Here is a 17,014-nt window from a genome sequence, read left to right on the forward strand (position 1 = left end):
TTCTTCTCCTGGGAGTTTAGTAGCTTTAATTAAAAAATAAACTGCCAAGTCGGTATACTGTCATGATGACATAGGATCACAGCATCTTCACTTTTAATCCATCTCTCTTTAGTGTGTGAAAATACCGTTGAACAAAATGGAACTAAGAGCAAGATATAAAATGCCTAAACTGACAAACTAAATGGAAACTAAATGAAAACTAAGCTATGATGACAAAAACTAAGACTAAATATATCGACAATTTCGTCAACAAATTAGAAGCTAGACTAAAATGTTAGGAAGGGACTAGTGGACAAGAGGTCCAGGGTAAGGGTAATGTTAGGAAGGGACTAGTGGACAAGAGGTCCAGGGTAAGGGTAATGTTAGGAAGGGACTAGTGGACAAGAGGTCCAGGGTAAGGGTAATGTTAGGAAGGGACTAGTGGACAAGAGGTCCAGGGTAAGGGTAATGTTAGGAAGGGACTAGTGGACAAGAGGTCCAGGGTAAGGGTAATGTTAGGAAGGGACTAGTGGACAAGAGGTCCAGGGTAAGGGACTAGTGGACAAGAGGTCCAGGGTAAGGGTAATGTTAGGAAGGGACTAGTGGACAAGAGGTCCAGGGTAAGGGACTAGTGGACAAGAGGTCCAGGGTAAGGGTAATGTTAGGAAGGGACTAGTGGACAAGAGGTCCAGGGTAAGGGACTAGTGGACAAGAGGTCCAGGGTAAGGGTAATGTTAGGAAGGGACTAGTGGACAAGAGGTCCAGGGTAATGTTAGGAAGGGACTAGTGGACAAGAGGTCCAGGGTAATGTTAGGAAGGGACTAGTGGACAAGAGGTCCAGGGTAATGTTAGGAAGGGACTAGTGGACAAGAGGTCCAGGGTAATGTTAGGAAGGGACTAGTGGACAAGAGGTCCAGGGTAAGGGTAATGTTAGGAAGGGACTAGTGGACAAGAGGTCCAGGGTAAGGGACTAGTGGACAAGAGGTCCAGGGTAAGGGACTAGTGGACAAGAGGTCCAGGGTAAGGGACTAGTGGACAAGAGGTCCAGGGTAAGGGACTAGTGGACAAGAGGTCCAGGGTAAGGGACTAGTGGACAAGAGGTCCAGGGTAATGTTAGTAAGGGACTAGTGGACAAGAGGTCCAGGGTAAGGGACTAGTGGACAAGAGGTCCAGGGTAAGGGACTAGTGGACAAGAGGTCCAGGGTAAGGGACTAGTGGACAAGAGGTCCAGGGTAATGTTAGGAAGGGACTAGTGGACAAGAGGTCCAGGGTAATGTTAGGAAGGGACTAGTGGACAAGAGGTCCAGGGTAATGTTAGGAAGGGACTAGTGGACAAGAGGTCCAGGGTAATGTTAGGAAGGGACTAGTGGACAAGAGGTCCAGGGTAAGGGACTAGTGGACAAGAGGTCCAGGGTAATGTTAGGAAGGGACTAGTGGACAAGAGGTCCAGGGTAATGTTAGGAAGGGACTAGTGGACAAGAGGTCCAGGGTAATGTTAGGAAGGGACTAGTGGACAAGAGGTCCAGGGTAATGTTAGGAAGGGACTAGTGGACAAGAGGTCCAGGGTAAGGGTAATGTTAGGAAGGGACTAGTGGACAAGAGGTCCAGGGTAAGGGACTAGTGGACAAGAGGTCCAGGGTAAGGGACTAGTGGACAAGAGGTCCAGGGTAAGGGACTAGTGGACAAGAGGTCCAGGGTAAGGGACTAGTGGACAAGAGGTCCAGGGTAAGGGACTAGTGGACAAGAGGTCCAGGGTAATGTTAGTAAGGGACTAGTGGACAAGAGGTCCAGGGTAAGGGACTAGTGGACAAGAGGTCCAGGGTAAGGGACTAGTGGACAAGAGGTCCAGGGTAAGGGACTAGTGGACAAGAGGTCCAGGGTAAGGGACTAGTGGACAAGAGGTCCAGGGTAAGGGACTAGTGGACAAGAGGTCCAGGGTAATGTTAGGAAGGGACTAGTGGACAAGAGGTCCAGGGTAATGTTAGGAAGGGACTAGTGGACAAGAGGTCCAGGGTAATGTTAGGAAGGGACTAGTGGACAAGAGGTCCAGGGTAATGTTAGGAAGGGACTAGTGGACAAGAGGTCCAGGGTAATGTTAGGAAGGGACTAGTGGACAAGAGGTCCAGGGTAATGTTAGGAAGGGACTAGTGGACAAGAGGTCCAGGGTAAGGGTAATGTTAGGAAGGGACTAGTGGACAAGAGGTCCAGGGTAAGGGACTAGTGGACAAGAGGTCCAGGGTAAGGGACTAGTGGACAAGAGGTCCAGGGTAAGGGACTAGTGGACAAGAGGTCCAGGGTAAGGGACTAGTGGACAAGAGGTCCAGGGTAAGTCATTTTACACGTTTGTCCCGAAATCCACGTCTTATACACCGCATCTCCAGTAGATGGAGTGCTGGGTGGCGCCACCGAAAATAGTTGATCTACAAGATCTGCTATTTTCGCTATTTTTGTCCAAAAAAAGTGCCCTCTTACGGGATTTCAGCCCCATGACCCCCATGTTCGTCAACGAATAAAAACTAGACTAAAATGTTAGGAAGAGACTAGTATGGACAAGAGATCCAGTATAAGTCATTTTACAATTAGTTGCATGCTGAAAATAGCAGATCTACAAGCTCACAACGCATCGCAGCTATTTTCAGCAAGTCATTACGTAGGCATCAAGGCACCGCCAAAACACATTTTAGTCGACAAATCTACAGTAGATTTAGTCGACTAAAATCGCATGACATTTAGTCGACTAAAACTAGACTAACACTAAGACATTCCAGGTGTACTGTCTAAAATGTGACTAAAACGAAGTGTGTGTGTGTGTGTGTGTGTGTGTGTGTGTGTGTGTGTGTGTGTGTGTGTGTGTGTGTGTGTGTGTGTGTGTGTGTGTGTGTGTGTGTGTGTGTGTGTGTGTGTGTGTGTGTGTGTGTGTGTGTGTGTGTGTGTGTGTGTGTGTGTGTGTGTGTGTGTGTGTGTGTACACACACAGGGGAGATGGCGGCTGTGGACTGTGAGTGTGTGTGGAGGCTGGTGTTGGGTCGCTTCCCCTCCGAGCTGTTCAACGAGCCCCTCCTGGCCCACGAGCTGCTGCGCTTCCTCAGACACAACCTCGGCAACCTGCAGCTCCGCCTGCCCCAGTACACACAGTCCTTCCCAAACCTGCTCAAGGTGCGCACACACACACAGCCACACACGCACGCACGCACAGATGCTCCCCTTCTCAGTTTACATACATATAGACATACAGACATATATACACACACAAAGACATTGTTTGTTCTCTCTCTGCTTCTGATCTCTGTCTCTCTCTCTGCCTCCCCCTCTCGCTCTCTCTCTCTCTCTCTCTAGTTTCTAGCGTGGGACAGTCCGGCGGTGGTGGATGACTTTGTGGATCTGCTGCCCTCACTGGTGACTGCTGGTACTGCAGTGGAGCTGCTCCACTCTCTATTGGACCTGCCCTGTCTCACTGCTGCGCTGATGCTTCAGCTCAGGTACACACACACACACACACACACACACACACACACACACACACACACACACACACACACACACACACACACACACACACACACACACACACACACACACACACACACACACACACACACACACAGTGAGCTCTTTGATGTATAATGCATATGGTTTAACCCATTTAGACCTAAGTTCGATTCTACAAATGTCTTCTAAATCCTAACAGTTTTCTGAAAAACCTATGTTTCTATTTCAGTGGTTCTCAAACTATTACATGTCGAGGACCCCTAGAATTACCGGTATATGTGTTTGGCCGCTGACCCCCATCTGAAAATATGATGTTCCAGGGACCCCTCTCCCAGAAGCAAAGATTTTAGTTAAAAACGTTCGCTCTGAAAAAATATATATTCAAAGATTTGCGCCACATTTTCATGATTTTTCAAAAATAACAGACCTACAAGCTCGTGGCTATGAGCTTGTAGATATGCTATTTTTCAATAGCTAAAGTATAACATAATACTTAAAAGTGGTTAAATCTATTGGCCTGCAAAGGTTTGTTAGAACACACAAACATAATGTTAAATATAAATAACCCCAACCCGTGTACAGTATGTGTTGGGAACCAATGCACTATATCATACTGTACATGGGCAACTGGCGGCCCCCACCTTCACTTAATGTGGCCCTCAAGTTAATGTCAGAATACTGATATATTATTGGTTTCAGCTGTTTACAATTCCACAACATGCAAACATGACCCGCTTGAATTACTTAAAATGTTAATGTTCAGGATTCCAATTAAAAAATTGCAAAAAAAATATTCAAGATTTCAATTCGAATATAGCAAAAATAGCAGATCTACAAGCTCAAAATGCGTCGCAGTGCGACATGTTTTGAGCTTGTAGATTTGCTACAACAGCAATGTGGCCCCTCTGGAGGCAGTGTTGTTTTTGGCAGCAAATTTTGATTTTAGTTTTACTCGTAGTCTTTTGAATAGTTTTAATTTAGTTTTAGTCACATTTTAGTTACCTGGAATGTTTTGGTGTTAGTCTAGTTTTAGTCGACTAAATGTCATAAGATTTTAGTCGACTAAATCTACAGTTGGTTTAGTCGACTAAAATGTATTTTGGAGGGCCTTGATGCCGTTGTAATGTTGTAATGTAATGTTTTTACACTTGCTGAAAATAGCCGATCTACAAGCTCACAACGCGTCGCAGCGCGACGCGTTGTGAGCTTGTAGATCGGCTATTTTCAGCATGCAACCAAGTGTAAAATGACTTATACTGAATCTCTTGTCCACTAGTCCCTTCTTAACATTTTAGTCTAGTTTTTATCTGTTGACGAAATTGTCAATACATTTAGTCTTAGTTTTAGTCCTCATAGCTTAGTTTTCATTTAGTTTCCATTTAGTTTTCGTCAGTGAAAAAAGGTAGTCGACGAACATTTTTCGTCTTAGTTTTAGTCGACGAAAACAACACTGTCTGGAGGGAGTGTGTAAATATAGTGGCCATGGTCAAAGTGCCACCCCTGCTGTATAATATGTACCACACATGTACGCATGTATTACAGGTCATACTGTGTATAATATGTACCACACATGTACGTATGTATTACAGGTCATACTGTATATATTATGTACCACACATGTACGCATGTATTACAGGTCAACATATTTCCCCATCTCTGACCCGGGTGGGCGTGGCCTGTTGTCATTGGAGGCGTTCCGAAGCCCCTCCTACCGAGGGATGTTCCAGTTCCTGCTGCGTGGCGAGGCTGGCTCAGGTACTTTGTTCAACCAATGAGAGAAGCTCTTTTCCAACCAATGAGAGAAGCTCTTTTCCAACCAATGAATTGGACGCCATGTGTTCATTTTGTTGACTGAGACCACTGTTGTTTTTGGCAGCAAATTTTTGTTTAGTCAGTCTTTGTAGTGAAACTTTTAGTCGCATTTTAGTCACCTGGAATGTTTAGCGTTAGTCTAGTTTTTGTCGACAAAAGATTTTTAGTCTAGTTTTTATTTGTTGACGAAATTGTCAATATATTTAGTCTTAGTCATCATAGCTTAGTTTTCAATTAGTTTTTATTCGGTTTTCGTCAGTGAAAAAAGGTAGTTGACGAAAAATGTTTTATCTTAGTATTAGTTGACGAAATGAATGAATGAAGTTGACTAAGGCTTTTGATATTTAGTATCAAGGCCTTGACAGCCCGTACATCCAAACAGAAAAGTTCTATCTGATTGCATTAAACGACATTAAACTCACTTTGCCAACTCACTTTGCCGCTCGATTTCCCATTGACTTTATGCATGTGCACAGCTGCATACCCTCTATTGTACTTTTACTGTCTCCACTACTAATTATTTGAAAACTTTAGTTCCCTAGTTACTTTGTAGATTGTGATTCCTACATTTCAGTCAGGACAACTCCTGAATGGATGGAATATATATTTGTTATGGTTTGGCGATGAATTGGATCTGCTTTTTAGGTATTCCGATCAAGGGCATCAGTCCCAGCCATAGGGACTCCGAGTCCCCCGTACCTAAACAGCAGATCCAAAACGACAGGTGGTAGCTGGGGTGGAGGAAGGTGAGCAGCTAAAGTTAAAGCAGTCAGCAGCGCAGCAGTATCAGTGTGCAGCAGAAGGGGGCAGCGCAGCAGTATCAGTGTGCAGCAGCAAGTAAGCAGGATGACCAGTGCAAATGAATGAGTGTGTGATTGGATGAAGTGAATCATGTGAATGAGAACGTGATGCTGAGGCGGACCAATGAACGGCCGCCGGCAACTGCACTGAGTTTCCTGACTGAACTTGCTCTGCGCACGTCTGTGACAGAACTCAGGAGCGACGCTCCTTAACCACTTCAGCCCTATACATTTCAGAAAAAATAAGACGATCTACAAGCTCACAATGGGTTGCGCATTGTGACCTTCATTGTAGCTCTGCTATTTTCTAAAGATTTTTGAGTGGTGCAAACCACTCCAACAACCAGCTTTGTTTGTATGTACCTGTACGTGGGGCCCAAAAGAATGAGCATGGTTACTATGGTTACGTCAGACCACAGCTGATCAGGCTATATAAGACCTTGCACCACTCAGTTCACACGGGTGTGATTTTTTTTAATACATTTGAAAACTTGTGAAATGGGACATTCTGCACGATAAGCACTTTTCTACTTTTGGTACTTTTAAGTACATTTTGATGCCAATACTTTAGTACTTTTTAATTCCTGTATTGCCACTTTAATTGCCACGTATTGATACTTTAACTGCAGTAAAACATGTTCATTCCACAGTGTATAACTATACAGTGCTACTTGTTACTTCCAACGGTGTGTGTAGACCAGTGGTTCTCAAACTCATTAGCCTGCGGACCCCCATTAGAACTCATTAGCCTGCGGACCCCATAGAGTATATATATAATAGAGACTGAACTGGCGCGAAGCTCCGCCCCCCCAGCTATTCATGTCAGTGGAAGTTGCTCAGTGGCGTTTTGAAGCACCCGGAAGACTGCCGGCAGTCCCTCCCAGGACCTCAACTTTGAGGTCCTGAGTGACGTAGGGCAACTGAGCGCTCAACGTTAAAGCCCAGCTGCACGGGGTTTCCCGGTCATGAATCCACGGGTCCGCCTGTAGTCCCTCCTTCTACCACTAGGACCCAGAGCTTCAACGTTGGAAAGTCTGCCTGCCCCCTTGGCGGACCCCCATTAGAACTCATTAGCCATCGGACCCCCATTAGAACTCATTAGCCTGCGGACCCCCATTAGAACTCATTAGCCTGCGGACCCCCATTAGAAACTCATTAGCCTGCGGACCCCCATTAGAACTCATTAGCCTGCGGACCCCCATTAGAACTCATTAGCCTGCGGACCCCCATTAGAACTCATTAGCCTGCGGACCCCCATTAGAAACTCATTAGCCTGCGGACCCCCATTAGAACTCATTAGCCTGCGGACCCCCATTAGAACTCATTAGCCTGCGGACCCCCATTAGAACTCATTAGCCTGCGGACCCCCATTAGAACTCATTAGCCTGCAGGACCCCCATTAGAAACTCATTAGCCTGCGGACCCCCATTAGAACTCATTAGCCTGCGGACCCCCATTAGAAACTCATTAGCCTGCGGACCCCCATTAGAACTCATTAGCCTGCGGACCCCCATTAGAACTCATTAGCCTGCGGACCCCCATTAGAACTCATTAGCCTGCGGACCCCCATTAGAACTCATTAGCCTGCGGACCCCCATTAGAAAATAGATGCCAAGGAAGCCCCATAAAAGAAGATTTTTACCCGTTCGGGTCCATTTGGTTCCATTTGTACACTCGGAGTTACAGACCCATAAGGGTCCATTTGGTTCCATTGGTACACTCTCGGGAGTTACAGACCCATAAGGGTCCATTTGGTTCCATTTGTACACTCTCGGAGTTACAGACCCATAACGGTCCATTTGGTTCCATTGGTACACTCTCTGAGTTACAGACCCATAAGGGTCCATTGGTACACTCTCGGAGTTACAGACCCATAAGGGTCCATTTGGTTCCATTGGTACACTCTCGGGAGTTACAGACCCATAAGGGTCCATTTGGTTCCATTTGTACACTCTCGGAGTTACAGACCCATAAGGGTCCATTTGGTTCCATTGGTACACTCTCTGAGTTACAGACCCATAAGGGTCCATTGGTACACTCTCAGAGTTACAGACCCATAAGGGTCCATTTGGTTCCTAATTATCATTCAGCTGGGGACCCCCTGGAACTCCCTCGAGGACCTCACTTTGGGAACTACTGGTGTAGAACACACCGTTGCTTTGCTATTTCCTATTGCTCGTTGAATCCTTGTTCCATTTTTGAGTGGTGTAATTGTTGAGTGGTGTAAACCACTCCTACAACTGGCTTTTGTGTGCATAAAAAAATGACCATGGTTGCTATGTTCAAAATAATTTCTGACGTAATTAAATCACACCCGGGTGAACTGGATGACCGTAGCAACCGTGGTCATTTTCTCTGCACAAAAAAAGCCAGTTGTGAAATCACATCCAGGTGTGATTTCATTACGTCAGATCAGAGCTGATCAGGGTACATAATACCTTACCTTATTTCATTACGTCAGACATTACGTCAGACCACAGCTGATCATGCTATATAAAACCTTACACCACTCAGTTCACACGGGTGTGATTTTTTTTTCATCAAAGGCGACACCATCGACCGACTGAGCGCGCTCCACGAGCTGCTGGCCGAGGCCGCTGATTGGCCCAGGGTCGTCCAATGCGCTCAGACCGCCCCCGTGCTGCTGCACGTCTACTTCAACAGCGTCGTCACGGTAACGACAAACACACGGTCTTAACCTATTTTTGGGCGGGAACCCCTTTTGGTGTTTTAAGCATTATGTTATACTTTAGCTATTGAAAAATAGCAGATCTACAAGCTCGTAGCACGGCACCGAGTGACGCGCTACGAGCTTGTAGGTCTGCTATTTTCTGAAAAATCGTGAAAATGTGGCGTAAATCTTTGAATATATATTCTTTCAGAGCGAACGTTTTTAACTCAAATCTTTGCTTCTGGAAGGTCCCTGGAACAACATATTTTCAGAATATCAGAAATCTTGTATCGTCATAATTTCAACAAGAGTGTCTAGCAAAAAGTTGTGAGAATAACCGATCGATAAGCTCACAACATGTCACATGGCAACGCGCTGTGGGCTTGTAGATCTTATTTTCTCTATTTCTGAGAATTTCCTGAAAAGTAACATACAAGGTTTCCACCTGACATGGATGATATGATGACAGATCATTGTGAATGTTTTATTGGTGGGATATGCCATGTGCGTGCGTGTGTGTGTGCGTGCGTGCGTGCGTGCGTGCTCCAGGTAGCTGATGAGAAGTTGTCAGCCCAGTTGGTCTTGGTTCTCCTGGAGAGAAGCAGTCTTCTCCTTAATATTCCTAAATACTTCAAGGAGATACACAGGTAACCACACCACACACACACTCTTCTCTCTCTCTCTCTCTCTCTCTCTCTCTCTCTCTCTCTCTCTCTCTCTCTCTCTCTCTCTCTCTCTCTCTCTCTCTCTCTCTCTCTCTCTCTCTCTCTCTCTCTCTCTCTCTCTCTCTCTCTCTCTCTCTCTCTCTCTCTCTCAATGAGCATATCGCCCATTAAGTATGTCTTTATGTTCAGTAGCAGCTACTGTAGTCTATTTTTTGACTTGAATTTTAGTTCAAAGCTTTACAGAGCAGCACGTACACTCACGTGTGTTATGTAATGGTATGTATCATTTTAAACATGACAGTACATTGTTCAAGTGGAACAAGTACATGGAACAAGTACATTGAAAGAATATATATTCAAAGATTTGAGGCACATTTTCATGATTTTTCAAAAATAGCAGACCTACAAGCTCATAGTGCGGCACTCGGTGCCGCACTATGAGCTTGTAGATCTGCTATTTTTCAATAGCTAAAGTATAACATAATGCTTAAAACACCAAAAGGGGTTCCCGCCCAAAATGGCCTAATAATAGATATTTTGAAATGAAATCGTATTTGTATCGTATTGGTCAAACGGACAATGAAGTTCAAAAGCATCTTCTATAAAAAACCCTATTAGTCTCGTATATTTAATTAAAAAGTGTGATTTTGTCAACTGGTTGGCTGTGTAAAACGGCAGGAACGTAGATGTTGAATGATAATACCAAAATAATCAGCATTTCACATAATTGTGTGGTTGGTTTAGGAAAGCAGAGCGCTATAGTTTGGGCCGTAGGGGGCTCTGAGATGTGTAGTGTAGGTCAGTGGTTCCCAAAGTGGGGTCCTGGGGCCCCCAGGGGTCCTTGAGGGAGTTCCAGGGGGTCCCCAGCTAAATGATAGTTTGGAACCAAATGGACCTTTTATGAGTCTGTAACTCTGAGAATGTACAAATGGAATAACGGGTCCATTTGTGCACTCTCAGAGTTACATTAACATTGATTTTACAATATAAATCGGGGGTCCCAGAGATAGAAATGACATTAAATGGGGGGTCTGTAGACTAATATGCATGTCAAACTGGGGGTTATTGAAATTAAACGGGTTGAGAATCACTGCTAGAGCCGTCAAAATCTTCTCTTATGGGGGGTCCCTGGCATATTTTTTTCAAATGGGGGTCCGCGGGCTCATTGGTGTCAATTTGGAGGTCCTTGACATGAAAAAGTTTGGGAACCACTGGTGTAGGTTCCACTGAACGCACCTTTCTGGTTCCTCTTCTCTTCTCTTCCCTCCATTCATCCTTCTCTCCATCCTCCTTCCCTCCTTCTCCACACAGAGTGTTCAGCAGCCACCTGGTCAGGTTGTGTAAGCTCCGCCCATCTCTAGTGGTGGACCAATCCCACGAGTTGCTGGAGTTCGCTGGAACCACAGCCAATGTCTACAGCAAGGAAGACATTTACACACACGTTGTAAGAAAGATTTTGTGTGTGCATGCGTGCGTGCGTGCGTGCGTGTGCCTGTGCATGTAAGGGTCTGTCTATGTTTTGTATGTACGACTGACATAGAAACATAGGGTTTTTCCTAGGGTCATGATTTAGAAGCCATTTGTAGAATATGGAACTCAGGCCTAAATGTGTTAAACTGAAATGCTTCCAGGTGTGGGTGCTGGGGGAGTACCTGTCCGTGTCCTGTGACTCTCGCTGCTCCGTGGAGCTCATCACTTCCTGCTTCGAGGCGCTGGAGGCGGTCCTCTTTGAGGTCACGTCGTCTGCCCCGCCCCCCGGAGAGGCGCGCCCCGCCCCCAGGGTCATCACCTCTCTGATGAGTGCCCTCGCCAAGCTGGCGTCGCGATCACATGACCTCATACCCAGGTGACGTAGGGGTGGAAATTATTCATGTAAATATAATCATAATTTAGTGGAATACTGGATAAATAATCTATCCCTGTTTTGGGCATGTCATTATAGATACAAATGTTAATGTATTTAACGATGGTAAACATACATATTGGGAGCTTGTAGATCAGCTACTTTCACTGTTTTTGCGGGACATTGTGCGATGAAGTATAAAATAGGCCTTGAGTAGTTAATAAAATAAATATATGTGTTGATACTGTATGTTAAACAAAATTAAAAAAAATCACACTCGTGTGAAGTCAGGGGTGCTATTATCATCATACATCACATTCCGTTTTCAGCCAATCAAATCATCACTGTGTGGTACACGCAGACGCACAAAGCTGGGCATGGGACGGGCTAGCGCCCCTCAAAAATAAAAAGGATGTATAAAAAAACGATTCTCGATTAATCGAAGAAGTGATCAATATTAATAATCGCTAAGAAAATAACCGATGGACCCAAAATAGCAGATCCCGGGACCTTTTGTGACTCCAGCACCTCACCTAAATCCTTCAGCAGATGAGCGGCTTTTTTTTTTTTACATTTATTATAATAATTAAAAACTAAATGTAGGAAACCTAAAATGAAAGGACCCATAAAAATGTGTCTGCGACCCACAAATGGGTCCCGACCCACTGTTTGGGAAACAGTGGAATAGAGTATTATAATTAGGGGCGCACACAATTCTGACCGATATCCAATCTCGGTTATTTGCAGGGTCATATCTGCCGATACCGATTCTGACCGATTCCGACATTATACAGAGGACCACAATGGAAACAAGCCCCTATAGGGGCATATTGGCCCAAAGCCTGTTAATAAAGTATTCAATCAATCAATAAATAGCATATACTCTTTTCCAAGTGTCTGTTTTCACAACTGAATGAGATGAGTACACAAATTAAATGTTGAATTATGTTTTAATTTAAAACAAAAATTGCTGGTGAAAACCGATTAAAATAATCTGTATTATTTTGAGACCGTTCCGATACCGATATGACATTTCTATGGCCGATATGGATGATTCTGATTTTGATACTGATTAATCGTGCATCCCTAATTATTAGGGATGTGCCGATGAGACATTTTGGCCCGATATCGATATCCGATATAATTAATTGCTGCCGATAACAGATATTACCGATGTCAATATGATCTAACAACAGGGTGTCTGCACTGCATGCTTAGGCAAGTCAGATTTAACTTTAATACCTTTTATATTTAATATTGTGAGCTTGTAGATCTGTTCAAGCTGTTACTTTGGGCTTGTTTATCTGTAAAGACAGGCCGATTAATCTAAAAACAACTAAAATCGGCCGATACCGATGTGTTTGCCGATTAATCTCCCATCACTACTAATTATAATTCAAGGTTTTTTGTTTTTTCCTGTGCGTGTGTGAATGTGTTTTTCAGGGTGTCTCTGTTCCTGTCCAAGCTACGGACAGTGACCAGAGGTGGTTCTTCCGTGGCCTGGTGCTCCAATGAGGAGGACCTCGCCGCCATAGTGACCCGGGGGGAGGAGCTCTGGTCTCTGCTGAAGGTCCCCAGTGTGGCTCAGAGTGTCCTGACTCCGCCCCCATGCGTCACCGCCCCTCAGTGGCACAGAGACTCCAACGTGGCCATGCCACTGAGACTGAGGGCACTCACCAGCCTGGCACACCCGCACTGAGACACACACCCCTTAGCCACGTCTATCCACTTATCTATCCACATGAAAAAGAATTCTCATTCTCCACATTTAGAATTTTAACCCATTTAGACCTGAGGACGATTCTACAAATGTCTTCTAAATCCTGACAGTTTTCTGAAAAACCTCATGTTTCTGTGTCAGTCGTTCTCCCAAAAATATATGTAATTGGCCGCCGACCCCCATCTGAAAATATGTTGTTCCAGGGACCCCCAGAAGCAAAAATGAGTTAAAAATGTTCGCTCTGAATGAATATATATTCAAAGATTTGTGCCACATTTTCACGATTTTTCAAAAATAGCAGACCTACAAGCTCGTAGCGCGGCACTCGGTGCAGGTACTATGATTATACTAGGAGGAAGATTGCCTTTCCTAAAGAAAACGGGGTCGTATTATAATCGGGCACTAGACTATTTGACATTCAATGTTCTTTTTCCACAAATGAGTCTTGAAAAATGGGGGTTGTCTTATAATCAGAGTTATATTCGGGACAATACGGTATTTTTATTTTTTTTAACTGTACAGAAAGTGTTAACATTTTATGTGGCCACACCCACCAGTTCCATTAAGTATAGACAAATTCATGTAGGCGGAGACGACATATCTGCGGTGTAAAGTATCTTTCAGGACCTTTCACTGCTTTGTCTCAAACATTACTCCATGGCTCTGGTCTCAGACACCGCGGTGTATTGCAACCATTACTCCATGGCTCTGGTCTCAGACACCGCGGTGTATTTCAACCATTACTCCGTGGCTCTGGTCTCAGACACCGCGGTGTATTTCAACCATTACTCCATGGCTCTGGTCTCAGACACCGCGGTGTATTTCAACCATTACGCCATGGCTCTGGTCTCAGACACCGCGGTGTATTTCAACCATTACTCCATGGCTCTGGTCTCAGACACCGCTGTGTATTTCAACCATTACTCCGTGGCTCTGGTCTCAGACACCGCGGTGTATTTCAACCATTACTCCATGGCTCTGGTCTCAGACACCGCGGTGTATTTCAACCATTACTCCATGGCTCTGGTCTCAGACACCGCGGTGTATTTCAACCATTACTCCATGGCTCTGGTCTCAGACACCGCTGTGTATTTTTTTACATAACGTTTCTCTCCTAAGTTGAATGTTGCCACTACTGTTGGAGCAGCCATAAACTACACAGGTTTATCCCGATGTTCTGGGCATCTTTGTAACGTTAGTGTTAGTAAAAAGCAGGTTAAAGAGTAACGTCTACCATTCAATGTAGTATAAGAGCTGGCTGTTTACACCACAGATATGTCGTCTCCGCCTACAGGAAATAAATAAGTGTGTCTATGCCTGGTTTTCACCTTAGCACCACCCACCCATAATGGTGGAGGGGTTAGGGTTATGGCCCACCCATAATGGTGGAGGGGTTAGGGTTATGGCCCACCCATAATGGTGGAGGGGTTAGGGTTATGGCCCACCCATAATGGTGGAGGGGTTAGGGTTATGGCCCACCCATAATGGTGGAGGGGTTAGGGTTATGTCACAATGTCACCACCCACCCATAATGGTGGAGGGGTTAGGGTTATGTCACAAAAATGGTGCATTTGAGATTGGGCCTTTTGACTCAAAGGTGTTCCGCTTTCGGGAAGAAACCATATTTGAATATTCTAACCACACCTGGGGGTCTATTATTAGAGTAATGTTAACTCCATAGACACATACAAAACAGAAAACCACTCCATCTTTAACCCATTTTGGACTGAGGTCGATTAAAAAAAAAGGCTTCTAAATCCTAACATTTTTTCTGAAAAACCTATATGTCAGTGGTGCTCAACCTTTTTCATGTCAAGGACCCCCAGAATTATCTATATTGGGCCACGGACCCCCATCTCAAAATATGTAGTTCCAGGGACCCCCCAGAAGCAAATATTTTAGTTAATGTTCGCTCTGAAATATATATTCAATGATTTGCGCCACATTTTAACGATTTTTCAAAAATAGCAGACCTACAAGCTCCCTATGAGCTTGTAGATCTGCTATTTTTCAATAGCTAAAGTATAACATGTTTAAAACACCAAAAGGGGTTAATATGCATTAGGTCACACAGACCCCCATACAATGTTGCTTCTCCATCTCTGGGACCCCAATCTATGTTGTAAAGTCCTCATTTAACTGAGCGGGTACAAATGGAACCAAAAGGACCCTACCAGGCCCATAAGAGTCCATTTGGAAGGGTACAAATGGAACCAAAAGGACCCTACCAGGCCCATAAGGGTCCATTTGGAAGGGTACAAATGGAACCAAAAGGACCCTACCAGGCCCATAAGGGTCCATTTGGAAGGGTACAAATGGAACCAAAAGGACCCTACCAGGCCCATAAGGGTCCATTTGGAAGGTGGTCTAGTGTTCCACAGACCCAACATTGATACACTGACACCACGGCGCATAAACAGCGCCTCAAACTGTGACTCCGCCCACCCCCGGGGGAAGTTGTGATTTGCGCTCGTTCACTGCAATGCAATTTGCGACATTTTCAAAACAATATTGAGCAGAGTAGCGATTATCAAACGTATTTGCAATGCCATACGTTGAAAGATCTGTTGCCCGTGGACAAGGCACGCTACCTCCGCAAGTTAGATAGCATCGGCATAGATGTTTGTCCGTATGTGATTAAGTATTGGACCAAGTTGCATTGGCAGCCATAGAAAATTCTTACCCCAGGCTAAAACCGGATGTGACGTTTTTGGGCGTTCCTGTCTAGCGTGGTGTCAGTGTATACCCTCAATGTCCATAGATAAGTATCAGTGACAAAAGAAACACCCAAATATGAATCATTCTTGATATTTTTGTACTAGAATTTTCTAAATAAACAGGCGGTCACCAGACTCTTCTGGTGATATAGGGCCAGGCTACCACACAGGACTATTTCTGGGTATACCTGACTGACTGGATACTGAACTACATTTGTTATCGACTACCTTTTTAATCACACCCGTTGTTCACATTTGCCAATAAAGTTGAATTGAACTCAAAGCATTAAAGATTAATCTTGTGTTGACTGAAACAACTAGAAACGTGAGATGAAATCTGTTTTTTCTCCTATATCCAGGTAGTTTTGTCCTAACATTAAATGGAGAATTTAAGTCATGTGTCTGAGCAAATCGGCTATTTTGTCCTAACAAAGATTAAATTCCCATTGACTGAAATGGAGAATGTACATCATGCGTCTGAGCAAATCGACATTGACAAGCCAGTTACACCCTGTATAATCTTAGTTGTCCTTTACTATGCCCATAAACTATCAAGCCAGAGGGCTGGTCGACCCCCTGACTATATCTGGATTAGAAAGTGAAATTGATAGCAGTGTAGCTCTGCTGATGTAAACACCAGATTATGCCTGAACAAAATGTACACTTTGGAGCATGAGTCATCAGGACATCTGGGTGGATGGACCCACTCATTAGGTCTATCATACATGGTGCTTTTCCCATCCTCTCGGATTTGTGCAGTGCTGGTGCTAATGGAAAAATACAATTAGGTCTTGAATATGGACCCCACCGCACTGTGGATTCTGCCAATTCAGCGCAATGTTTTTTTTTGCAGAGATACACAAATGGCAGTGTAACGCCCAGGATTCGAACTCTGGTCCATATGGATATCCCTTTGGTCTAGTGGTTAAGATATAGGACTTTCACGCAGGAGACACCAGGCTGGGGCTCTGAGCCTCTGCTACAGCAGCAAACCGCTCCAGTTACTAAGACTAAGGTTTTTGATATTAGTCGTCTGAGACATTTCAGGACTAGGACTCATGCGTTATTCACAACTACCGGTAGTCAACATTGCAGCAAGACAAATGTATATTTAGTCGACTAAACAATTTCAGAAGACTAAGTAGGACATAAATTATATTCAAAAGACAAGACAGTCAGAAGTAAATTTCAGAACACATTTTTATTTAACAAAAAAAGTAAAAAAAAGAAATTGGGAGGGGAAAGGAACTGTTCCTTCCACGCGCTACGTCCAACCGGGAAAACAATCACCCGAACGAAAAAAATGGGGTGATTTTTTT

At 44.4% G+C, this 17,014-nt stretch overlaps 1 protein-coding gene across 3 annotated transcripts in view; it reads left to right on the top strand.

Annotated features, from left to right (window-relative positions):
- The window catches only part of ap5z1 (adaptor related protein complex 5 subunit zeta 1), a 37,204-nt gene extending 22,915 nt beyond the window's left edge, over positions 1 to 14,289 (top strand). For all 3 annotated transcript variants that reach the window (XM_079521503.1, XM_079521504.1, XM_079521505.1), the window contains 8 exons: positions 2,956 to 3,134; positions 3,315 to 3,457; positions 5,104 to 5,222; positions 8,626 to 8,753; positions 9,300 to 9,397; positions 10,727 to 10,859; positions 11,047 to 11,261; positions 12,702 to 14,289. In XM_079521503.1, the coding sequence (XP_079377629.1) occupies positions 2,956 to 3,134; positions 3,315 to 3,457; positions 5,104 to 5,222; positions 8,626 to 8,753; positions 9,300 to 9,397; positions 10,727 to 10,859; positions 11,047 to 11,261; positions 12,702 to 12,957 (1,271 nt within the window). In that variant the 3' untranslated portion in view covers positions 12,958 to 14,289. The remainder of the gene's footprint in view (positions 1 to 2,955; positions 3,135 to 3,314; positions 3,458 to 5,103; positions 5,223 to 8,625; positions 8,754 to 9,299; positions 9,398 to 10,726; positions 10,860 to 11,046; positions 11,262 to 12,701) is intronic.
- The last annotated feature ends 2,725 nt before the right edge of the window (positions 14,290 to 17,014 follow it).

Source organism: Electrona antarctica (assembly GCF_951216825.1).
Source record: "Electrona antarctica genome assembly, chromosome: 14".
In the NCBI taxonomy this organism is placed as follows: Eukaryota; Metazoa; Chordata; class Actinopteri; order Myctophiformes; family Myctophidae; genus Electrona; species Electrona antarctica.